The sequence below is a fragment of the Ictalurus furcatus genome, chromosome 25 (assembly GCF_023375685.1).
Source record: "Ictalurus furcatus strain D&B chromosome 25, Billie_1.0, whole genome shotgun sequence".
NCBI lineage: Eukaryota > Metazoa > Chordata > Actinopteri > Siluriformes > Ictaluridae > Ictalurus > Ictalurus furcatus.
In genome coordinates, this window is record NC_071279.1 from 14,133,549 (window position 1) to 14,145,943 (window position 12,395).

General features: G+C 42.1%; 1 protein-coding gene across 2 annotated transcripts; it reads left to right on the plus strand.

The window, feature by feature from the left end:
- Positions 1-677: 677 nt before the first annotated feature.
- LOC128601478 (bifunctional protein GlmU-like) lies at positions 678-7,967 on the plus strand. 2 transcript variants are annotated; one of them, XM_053614712.1, is made up of 4 exons: positions 678-1,009; positions 1,234-1,350; positions 6,841-7,026; positions 7,284-7,967. In XM_053614712.1, exons 2-4 carry the CDS (start codon positions 1,336-1,338, stop codon positions 7,533-7,535), a joined length of 453 nt encoding a protein of 150 aa, XP_053470687.1. In that variant the 5' UTR covers positions 678-1,009; positions 1,234-1,335; the 3' UTR covers positions 7,536-7,967. The 2 variants fall into 2 exon arrangements, with proteins under 2 accessions (XP_053470687.1, XP_053470688.1); XM_053614713.1 differs by lacking the exon at positions 1,234-1,350 and having other exon boundaries at positions 681-1,009.
- Positions 7,968-12,395: the final 4,428 nt, after the last annotated feature.

The following is a 12,395-nucleotide window of genomic DNA, read 5'->3' on the forward strand; positions in this document are numbered from 1 at the left end:
ATTTAACTGACTTGTTTATTTTTGTTGTTGTTGTTGTTGTTTGTTTGTTTTTGCCCAGATGTTTCCCTATCTGGGCCACTTAATTTCTCTGGAACTCCCGATTTTAGTGTTTTTCTGCTTTAATGTGTACAGGATGTTGAGTTATAATGAATTACAATGAGAAATAATAAGTTCTATTCATTTCTTAGCAATGTTCTGGTTTGCTATTCATTTAGATTTTATAAAGCACTACAATTGTAATATTTATTTATGAATATTAGATGTATTCAGTTATTAGCAATATATGGAAATTCATATATGGATGGAAACTCTTCCCATCCACTTTAATGGCAAAAAAAAAAGTACATAAGCAAGAAGAAGAAGAAAAACGTAGGGATAATCTTTTTTTTTTTTTTTTTTTTAAATCTTGTGTTTAAAGGGTTAAATGGGTCATTCTGACACCCCAAAACAGCAATTGTTCTGAATTAGATCTAGACGTATTCATTGACGTTGACCAGCAGGTGGCCATACGTGACCACTCATTGTTCTTTAGGGAACACTTGCTTTATTATGTTTTAACAGATGCTATGAAAATTGCTTTTAGTTTTAGTTGTAGTGCATCACCCAGCCACTCAACATGACACGTTAAAGGTCAGCTTGCTTGTATCTTTTTGCTGTATTAAAATTCCAATTTAATACATCAATCACGTGAAGCAATTTTGGCTGAACGTTTTGTTGGTTTAAAGACATTCCGCACATTTAACCTTTACTCCTTTTCCAGTTGTTATTGATTGAACTCTTCTATAGCTCCTATAACACATTCTAACTGGGTAAACTTCCTACACTGCATGCAGCTCTCGTTATTCTGTGTTTTTCTTTGTAACTTTCAATAGTTTTTTAGTAACTTTTAACTGTAGCTCTTTTAGTTTTCCTGGTTCCAACAACCAGAAAGGAAATACATATAAAACTGGCCACACGTGTTCAGTGTGAAGTAGGACTTCAAGGGGGCAACTTTGCCAGAAGCCAAATGGTAAGCTCATTTATAAACTATTATTAATATTTTGTATGTGATGTATAGCAGTGTATTGTTGATCTTTAAAAAACAACAACATTAAGTTGTTGAGTGGCACGTTGGCACTGCACATACTATAGTTAGTTATTAACAAAACGTGCACTTTGGTATGTTCTCCATTTGTGCATGTGAGTATCACAGCTTTATCGCTAGACTGTTACAAAAAGTTTTTCTTTCTACAGAAACATAATAGAACACAATATTTGAAAACAATGACATATTAGAAGGAGCACAGTAATATAAACCTGTGATTTGCCTAGAAGCTGGAGCTGCTGTTATGGAAAATGGAAACTTCAATGGTATGAGTATATATGTTTTACTGAAAAGAAAAGTAGTCTTTCCTGTTTGTCTCTTATGTAGTGTACAATGTTTAATCAGTAAATTGGAATCATTACACAAGACAAGGGTCCATGTGACAGACATGCACAGGGTATGAAGAGTTATGAGAGAACTGGGGTAATCAAAAAAGAAGGGAATTAGCATAATGCAAACTACATGTGTAAATTTTAAAACCGTGTCAAGATGTTCTGCAATCTAAAAGTAAATAGACAAAACTACACAGCAGAGGGGAAAACCATGTGGTTAATGTGCACATACTCAGATTTTTTTAATGAAACTGTTTATATGTAAATACCATGATGTCTATTGAGATAATGTGTGATGATTAAGACAGGCACGCAGTATAAAACTGAACAAGTAAACTTCAGACACCAAACATGTCCTGGCTGACTGCTTATATTTCAGTTAAAGATAAATTGTACAGTATACATTTCATTTTAGGCCAAACAATTCTATTTCATCTTGGATACAGTCTGAATTTAAAATGCTCCAGCTGGCTAGTGTCAGGAGGCCCAGGCCTTAAAAAAAAAAAACACACACACACACACACACACACACACACACAAAAAAAAAAAACACCCTCACAGAGTCTACAGGTGTCCACTGTGCCCCTTTTAGCCCCCATGAAGAGTTCATTGAAACAGAGAGATAGAGACAGACACAGAAAGACGGTGGGTGTGTGCAGCCTATACAGACGGAGAAGGCAGTCCGCAGGAGAAAGAGAATTAGAGGCAGATAAAGACAGGCAAGAGAAAGACATGCTGAATAGATGCACTGACCTGTGGAACACAAAACACAAACTGCGCAAAGGCACTAGTGCATTCACAGCATGCGGTGTGTAATGAGAAAAGGACACACTGCAGAGGCCTACTTCTGCTGAAAGATACACAGCCTCACAATTTCTTTAGTGACTAGACAAAACACTGAGCGCGTTTGTGAAATTCCAGATGCTCAGCCGCTCCTGTCCAGGGTTTACTCCTTTCCCAGACGCCTGACAATAGTGTCTCACTACAGCTGTGTCTCATTCATTAATTCGACTCAATGGGCCAGATGTACATATAGTCATGTGAAAAAATAAGTGGGTTTCTTTTTTTTTTTTTTACATATTTGGACAAGCAAACATTTGATCCTCTTTGAAACAGTGCCTATTAAAGGTGATATACTCTATCAAATGGCACATAAAATTGACATTTTGTAGTCATTTTCACTATATAAATTAACAAACAAACAGATCAGTCACATGGAAAAAGTAAGATCTAAATAAAGTTATATAAGCCCTCCAGAAAAAAGGCTGTGGCTGCCTATGAGTCGGGCAAGGGATTTAAAAAGATCTCCAAATGATTTGAAATCCATCATTCCACTGTAAGGAAAATCATCTACAAATGGCTCAGATTGACAATCCGTCCAGGACTGACTATCCCAGCAAATTCAGCCTAAGAGCAGACCATCTGATGCAAAAAGAAGTCTGAGTTGTTTGGCCACAGTAACAGCAGACATGTTTGGCGCTGACCAAAGACAGCTTTTCAGGAGAAGCACCTCATACCAACTGTCTATAGCTTCTTTTGTGTCTGCTTTGATTATTAATAAACCTTTATCTGCACTTGCATCCGTCTCCAACTCTAAATCGTGACACTAGAAGTACAAGTTGACTCCATTACAGGCTATTCTCTGGTTAAGATGTGTGCTGGAACCTTTTTCTCTTTTCATATATATATATATATATATATATATATATATATATATATATATATATATATATATATATATATCGTTCATTAACTAGAATGTGATTCAGGTGCAGGTGGTCATGTGATCATGATGTGCAGTGGCTGCTGGGAGCTGTAGTCCAGAGTAGCCTCCGGGGTATCCATAACACCATTATTGGCAACAGTATAATAAAACACATGCATATCCATGTCACCTCAAGCTGTAGTGACCAGTAATGCATACTGGCCACACATAAAGTATGAATCAATGGATGTGTTTTTTGTTTGTTTGTTTTATTAAACTTTGTCTTGTAGTATCTATATAACCTTTTTTTTTCTTTGGGTAGCAATGTTTTCCTGAGTCTTAACTAGAGGTCATAGTGTTACGTCGTGGCGAACTTGTGGCTGCAGTTCTCAGAATGCAGTGCCGCCTACAAACATGGCGGACGAGAACTACACTTCCCAGTCATGCCCGTGCTCGAGTTCGCCGGAGTACTGAGTGCGAACACCTGTGATTTACCCTAAATTATAAAAGGCCTTGTTAATGTCAGCATGGCGCGAAGTAAACGCTCAGTTCTTGTAACTCAGTTGTTTGACCAAGCCTTTAGTTACATCTGGATTTTCCTGGTTTTTGGACATATCTGCCTGTTTATCGATTACGATTCCCTGCCCTGCCTTGTTTGGCTTGTTCACCTGACTCCCATCTGTCTTCCGTGTTTACTCTTCCGTCGATTCTACGCGCGCCACCCTGCCCGTCTGCGCTTGTCTCCAACAGGTATCGTTACACATTACCTCGCCTACTATGGAGGCAGCGGACGTGCCAGAGTGGCAACGCCAGATCTTGGAGCAAAACCCCGCGATAGTTGAACAGCGGGATCAAATATCGCTTTTGAATGAGAGACTGGCGCGCTTAAGTGCTTCCGGGGGACAAACCGCGATTCCCCCCACTACTGACATACCTCCTCCATCGTTTCCCCCCGCGTATGCCGCACCAGAGCCAGCGGCGCTCACTCCTGTGCACTATCCGCCACTGCCTACACCGGAGCGATACGCTGGAGAGCCGGAGCGATGCAAGGGCTTCATGCTTCAGTGCAAGCTGTTCTTCGAGAGCCACCCGGAGATGCCGGAGGCCCGAAAGCTTACTCACTTCATAGAGTTACTCACCGGACGCGCCCTGGCATGGGCTACAGCGGAGTGGGAGCGAGGAGGCGGTGTCAGACCCTCTCTAGTGGATCTCCTCTCACGATTCCAACGCGCTTTCGATCATTCCCCTGACGGCTGGGAGACTGGTCAGGAACTCCTGAAGATCACGCAGGGCTCACGTGACGCGGTAGAATACGCTCTGGAGTTCCGCACCATCGCTGCAAGGAGTGGGTGGAATGAGCCAGCACTGAAGACCGCGTTCCGTCAGGGGCTAAACCCGGAGTTGGTTCAAGAGTTGGCATGCCAGGGCGAGCAGCTATACCTCGATGACCTCATTGACCTGGCAATACGGCTGGACCATCTATGCCGTACGAATGGTCCCGTGCTGTGGTGCCCGCTTCCACCAGAGCCAGCGCGACCAGTGGAACAAATGCAGTTCAGTCGTGCCCGGACCCGCGAGGAGGAGAGGGAGAGGCGACGTCATGAGTCACGGTGTTTGCGGCGAGGGCACCCACGTCATTCGCCAGTGTCCCCATAGGATGCCACGACAGGCCGAGGGGAGCACGGACAGCCAACCTCGTCGCCACCGGGTGAGTCCAGTCTATTTATATAATTCTAATATCTTTGTGTTACCTGTGATAATAGAGCATTCAAGCCAGGCTGTTGTTCTTTCAGTGCTCATCAACTCCGGAGCAGCCAAAAATTTCATAGATGAAAGGACAGCGCAGAATCTCGGCCTCCCCATACGCCCCTTGCTCCAACCTCGAGAGGTCCAATCCATCGACAGGTCCCCAATAGGAGGGGGGATTATATCACACTGTACACAGCCAATAAGCCTACAAGTCAGTGCTCTTCACCATGAAACCATCGTCTTGTATCTCACAGTCTCTACCAGGCACCCCATTATTCTCGGTATACCTTGGCTAGAATGTCACAATCCTCAGTTATCTTGGACGGACAAACAAGTTACCCAATGGTCCCCGTACTGTCTACACCACTGCCTGAGTGGCCCCACGGTCCCTGTGGCCACCACGACAGTGGAGAGTCCTAGGTGTCATGTTCCTGTCACGGTCCCTCCAGAATATCGTGACCTCTCCGAGGTGTTCAGCAAGATAAGAGCAAGCGGTTTACCACCACACAGACCCTATGACTGCGCCATAGACTTCCTACCCGGAGCCAGTCCCCCTCGGGGTCGAGTGTACCCGCTTTCCCAAGCCAAACTACTTTTCCAACACGTGTTTAGATACTTCGGCATCCCGGAGGAGATTGTGAGTGACCGGGGTCCGCAATTCACGTCTCGTGTCTGGGCCAGTTTCATGGAGAAGATAGGAGTCACTGTTAATCTCACTTCCGGTTACCACCCCCAGGCCAACGGACAGGCAGAACGGGCCAATCAAGAAGTTATGATTCCTCCGAACCTTTTGCGCCACCAATCCGGAGGACTGGGGCCACTTCCTCCCGTGGGCGGAATACACACAAAACTCTCTACGACATTCCGCCACCCATCTCACCCCCTTTCAGTGTGTCTTGGGCTATCAGCTGCCATTGTTTCCCTGGAACGCCTCCCCCACTGACTCACCAGTGGTAGATGAGTGGTTCTGCCGGAGTGAACAGGTCTGGGAACGCACCCATCAACAGTTGGTGCAGACCTCCCGCACCGCCAAACAGAAGGCAGACCGGCGCTGGAGGAATCACCCCAATTATCAACCCGGGGACAGGGTGTGGCTTTCCACAAGAGTTCGAAAGTCGCCACTCCCGGGCAGAAAACTTAAACCCAAGTATATCAGCCCTTTCTGTATCCTGAAGCAGATTAATGAAGTCATGTACCGCCTGGACCTGCCCAAGCATAGCTGCATTGCCCAGTCATTCCATGTCTCTCTCCTCAAGCCAGTAATACCGGGTCCCTTGGCCATGGCGGTGCCCGATGACTCCCCACCGGAACCGCTGGAGACTGAAGGCCGCCCAGCCTACCGCATCCACGACATCCTGGACTCCAGACATAGGAGAAGAAGACTCGACTATCTGGTGGACTGGGAGGGATATGGCCCAGAAAAGCAGTGCTGGATCCCATCCCAGGACATTCTGGATGCAAACTTGCGCAGAGAATTCCATGCTGCTCACCCAGATAGACCGGGACCCCGGAGGAGAGGGAGGCCTCGGAGGGATTCGGCTCCAGGAGTGAGCCCTTTGGGGTGGGCTCTGTTACATCGCGGCGAACTCGCGGCTGCAGTGCTCAGAATGCAGTGCCGCCTACAAACATGGCGGACGAGGACTACACGTCCCCTGTGATTTACCCTAAGTTATAAAAGGCCTTGTTAATGTCAGCGTGGCGCGAAGTAAACGCTCAGTTCTCATAACTCAGTTGTTTGACCAAGCCTTTAGTTACATTCTGGATTTTCCTGGTTTTCGGACATATCTGCCTGTTTATCGATTACGATTCCCTGCCCTGCCTTGTTTGGATTGTTCGCCTGACTTCCATCTGTCTTCCGTGTTTACTCTTCCGTCGATTCTACGCACGCTACCCTGCGCGTCCGCGCTTGTCTCCAGCAGGTATCGTTACACATAGTCACTCTCTCTGTCTGTCTGTGTGTTTGTGTGTAGGCCGCACCAGGTTCACCTCTGAGTGTGTTTGCCCTGCGTCTGGGCCCAGGACAGGAGTTACTCTCCTCTTTGCAGGCATTTGTAGAGGAGAAGCAGCTCAAAGCTCCATTCATCATCACATGTGTGGGCAGCGTGACAAAGGCAACACTACGATTGGCCAATGCAACAGCAGACAACACCAATCAGGTCTATATCAGCTATATAGTTAAAGGAAATGCGTACTAGTTTCGCAATATAGTAAATCAGACCAGATACTGTATATTCTGTGTCTGAGGTTTGCTTCTTTAGTATTGCGATGGAGCCATGATGCAGCACTGTGCATGTCTAAATCCTTCAGTAAAATACTGTGTTTTACATTATATTAAAAATTGTTTATGTATTTCTATGCCTCATGAATTAGTTTTTAATGGTTGGTGTGTGTGTGTGTGTGTGTGTGTTTGTAGGTGATTCAGCTGCAAGAATGCTTTGAGATTGTATCTCTGGTAGGCACACTAAACACCGAAGCTCATCTTCACATCTGCCTGGCTGATAAGGAGGGTCGAACCGTTGGCGGTCACGTGCTGGGTGACCTGGAAGTGTTCACTACAGCAGAAGTGATTCTAGGGGAAGCCACTGATCTGTACTTTACCAGAGAGATGGACAGCAGGACCGGCTTTCCTGAGCTGGTCATTCAAAAGCGTCTTGAGCAGACATGACCTATTTTAGTGCACTACTGAGAATGATCTGTGGACAGGATGTTTAGATGTACAGTAATTCAATATAATACAAAGACTTCTTGTATTATAAACCGCCATAAATCTTCATTTTACATAGTGTATTCTTACAAATCAAGCATTAACTGATTAATTGTAATGAAGAGTTGGATGAATTAAAGGTTAAGGACTGACTTTTTGTTTTTAAAAGTGTATTCTGGGGTTCACAAAAGAGAATAGATTAAAATGATGATTAGGCCATCAGGTGAATGAATGGTCGGGCACCATGAGGCATTATGTGGTCTAAAGCAGTTAGTGGACAAAAGCAGTTAGTGCACTTCTGAAAAGAGAGAAAGTGCCAAGGTGAATCAACACAGTATTACACAGTCTAATATTTTATTACTGCAATGTAATAAAGATGTGATTGTATAATGAGTTGTGTACATTTTGAGTTCACTTTCCAGCAAGCCCTAAGCAGAATACATGTACTTCAATCAGTACAGCTTATAAATCGGTGGGTTTCATTAAATGCATCAGGAATTATAAGCTCTTGATACATGTCTCTTCAGCGTTTCACAATTATGTAATAAAAGAAACCTGTTAGTAATTTCCTACTCAGTGTGCCGAGGTAGATCTGCCAAAAATGACCTTGAAATCAGCAAGACTCTGAATATATACATGAGCTTCAAAAGAACAGACACTTATCTTTTAGGCAGCATGATTATGTGACCATCGTCTGCCCTGAGTAAAAACAGAGGACTAAATTTATGAGATATTAGTTAAAGGCACGGCTGATTTGCGACTGTTGTCCCATTGGGATCGTTTAAATGTAAGTGGTACTTGAGAAAGCAGCAGTGCGGTAGCGATGGAAAGATGTAGCTTTTTCTTTACATGAGGCTAAAAATAGTATAATGAGATGATGCTGAAGCCATGTTGCAGTCTAGTTAAATGCAGAATTATTTGTACCTTTTTAAAAAAACAGGTTAAATGTATTACATTACCAAATTCATTATTTACTTTTCTCTAAAGAGGAAACAACTCAAAAGTGGAAGAAGGTTGTTGAGACATTTGTGTAATTGGAAAATGAACAACTAATTTGTTTTGGGGTTTTTTAAAATCAAAAATTCTTTCATTTTACATATCCAGAAGGCACAAGTATATTTCATGCCTGGGCTATTATTTTTCATTATTCAAGCAGGTTTAACAACCAGGAGAGAAAAAAAACTTATTTACTGCTTTCCATTTGCTATGTAGCTATGTTTAAACATATTGCACTTCAACACATTATGCCACATCACAGTGTATGTATAGTGCAGGCTACCTGTTGCAGTCTGTCAAACTATTTTTACTGACAGATGACAGACAAAATAAAAACTGTCCTGCAACTCTCCTGCTAGCATAGAACGCAGTCACTATATATATGTTAAACATATTCAGAAAAAAATAAAGGTAATAGTCAGACTACAATCAGTGATTAAGAATACTATCTTACTTACTTGTGATGCAAGGATAGATCAGCAGATCTTATAATTGAAGTGTTCACAACAACTGGGACTGGGCAACATGCTGGGCAACACTCCTTACCCATTGGGCTATGTGAGATTTATGATTTGTCCACCCTCCTGAAAAAAACAATGTATGAAAAAAAAATGATGTATGAGGGTTTATAATGGGAATTGTATTGATTTTCATGGAAACTGTAATGGTAATTTGTTGCCTTCTATTCCATCCATCTATTTTCTGTACCGCTTATCCTTACTGGGTTACGGGGAACCTGGAGGCTATCCCAGGGGGCATGGGCACAATCACTCACACATTCACACACCCATTCATACATTACAGACACTTTTTTGGATATGTCAATCAGCCTACAATGCATGTCTTTGAACTGGGGGAGATAACCGGAGTACCCGGAAGAAACTCCTGAAGCATGGTGGCATGTAAAGTATAGTGGATACTATTAAGGACTCATAATGGTAATGGTAATGCTTTTAATGGTTAACTCGTGGTTTGTAATGGTATTTCTAGTAGAAGCCATTCGAATTTCCGTGATGGTTTCTATTTGTTCTAATTGTTTGTTTCAGCAGGCACCCCTGATATTCCATAAGCATTTATATATCCCATAATAATACTGTATACCTCCAAATCCACCCATCCTGCCCAGTGAGGAGGATGTTATAGGAAGCAAAGAAGAACCAAAGTTCACTATTTCAGAACTGCACTGTTGATTCATAAGGCTGTCGTGTTTCAAAATTAACTCTTAGACTTTATATTTAGTTATACATCCTGCCTGCCTTATCACATATGAAAATTGACTACCCAAATAATAATCTTCCCAAAGATTTTGTCACACCCATCATGGACAGTTTCCGCCAAGATGTCAGATGGCACCCTCTAATGGATTTGGGTAATGCTGCACCCCAATTAGCCCACTTATACTATGCATTAAAAGTATGTATTCTTTTTGTGAAGAAAAATAAATACTTTTGAGTGTGCAAGTACTGGGACATGTGAACACATCGTGTAACTGAAAAGAACATTGTTGCCTAGTTACGCACACTGTCACCGTAAACAAACTCCTTGTTGCATTTCAGCTTTTCTTTATTCATTATTCCTTACATAATTTATACCATGCATTTTAATTTACCATTCTCTTGATTTATTTTCATTAACACCTCTCTAAAATACGCATCACAGATGTTACCCTCATCCGCCATGTTTGCAGGTCAAATTTGGCGAAGCAAACCGTCACAAAACTCCCCCCTCGCATAAGGAATTCTGGGTAATATTAGCTGAAAAACTGTCCATGAATCCATACTTTGAAAATCTAGCGGAAATAGCAGACCATCCGGGTACGTCTGCGATACTCATTTCAACATACTGCAATTTGGGACACACTAATTCTAATCTTGGATACTATTGAGGACGGATAGTAGGCGAACTGGGATTCAGCATTCCTCTTCGTTTGTACCAATCACATCTTGTGTTTGTGCATGCCTGTTTTTGTTGTTGTTGTTGTTGTTGTTGTTCTCCCTGATTAGTCTCCCATATAAGTTCTGCGTTTTTGCCTCTTAGTTGCTTAGTAGCTATCATTGTGGTAGATTGTTGTTGTTGTTACTTGTTATATGCAGTACATCATGTTCATGTTTTGGGACCTAGTTCTTGATTTTCTCAGTTTATGAATCTCACAGTGAATTTGTTTGTTCTGGTTGTATTTTATTAAAAACAAAACAACAACAACAACAACAAAAAGCTTATGTTTGCATCCACCTCCAAATTTTTGCATTTTCATATAACTCCCAAATGATACAGTATCTATGGGCTACTGGTGGTCCATTTCAATTGATGGATGTTGTAAATTGTGGATGGACTGGCTAATTGTATGAATCAATAAATGAATTACAGTCTGTAATTGTGTACTTCCAAGATGCAATATGGTGGATGTACCTGATAAATGGCCAATGAATGAAGCTACAAGGCAGGTGTTACCTAATAAACTAGCAAAATTGTAAACAGATTGTATTTGAAATGGACCATCTCTCCCAAATACAAACATTTGCATTAATTATCACAGACTGGTGTATAAACATATGTACTGTTCCTTCATGATCTTCCATTGTACCATCAATATAAAGAAAATGATTTGTGACACATAGTACACAGTACAGACACTCAAAAGAAAACAATTATGTTTTTGATTGTTTTTATTGATGGCCATCTTCTGTTTCTCACTTCACAGTTCACTTCACTTGTCAATATACACATATTTACTCAGTATACTTCTAACTCTCTGCGCTGCTGTAATAGGTGAATTTGCCTCTGGGATGAATAAAGTGGACTCTCTATCCATCTATCTATCTATCTATCTATCTATCCAATTATTATACAGTATGTACACTTACTGTATATCTTATACTGTATACTGTATAACTCATACATCTAACTTTCTCCACCATAATCTGTAGATGGAAGATAAAATGTTCCATTTGTCTTGTTGTTTGAATACAACAGCTAGCGCTTCTCACACTTTCTTGCTATAAAAATCCAACAGGAAAACTAGACACTCAGCTTATCTGCGGATCCTTTTCGGACCTTTATCAAGCGTTACGTCTCCTACAGTCTGGCTCCTGAATCCTTTTTCAATTTTCCTCACTGATCTCCAGGATCACTGGGAATGTGGAGGATAATCAGTCCCAAAGGGTAGCAGGGTCAACACTCTCCACCACCAGACTGAGCAAACACACCAAAACAAAAGGCCAGAGATGTCTGCAGAAATGAGCTTTGTGCTGAAACACTTGTGGCCAGCTCCATTTAAGCCTGCATTTGGCAGAATCCTGTTGTTCCCCCAACACACACTTTGACCTGTCTCTTTTAATGAGATATTGTGTTCATTAGAGATGTTCAGCCCGCTCATGCACCGTCTGCATGTGTCTTAAAGCATATGGCTGATGGGTGCTCAGGGTGCGAGGTGGTTATGTGGCTATCCTAAGCAAAAGTATATACTGTGCGTATAGTATATTCACTTTCCCATGTATGATGTCTGAAAAATTATAGTTACAGCTTTACGTCTGATTTATGTGGAGTGTCCAGAATTCAGGTCTCTGTGTTAAAGATAATGAATTAGAATCATTTCATTGTCTGAATTTCTGTTGCAGTCTCTCTCTCTCTCTCTCTCTCTCTCTCTCTCTCTCTGTCCAGTACACAATCCATTCCTGATATAAAACCTATCAAGTCTGTGTGCTCTGAACCTCTCACAGTATCCACTGATCCACTGACCTACCATATCCTGCTCATATGTTGTTTTGTGGCACAGCTATTAATGTGTACAACCACCGATCTCCTGTAATATGCCTCGTTCAACTT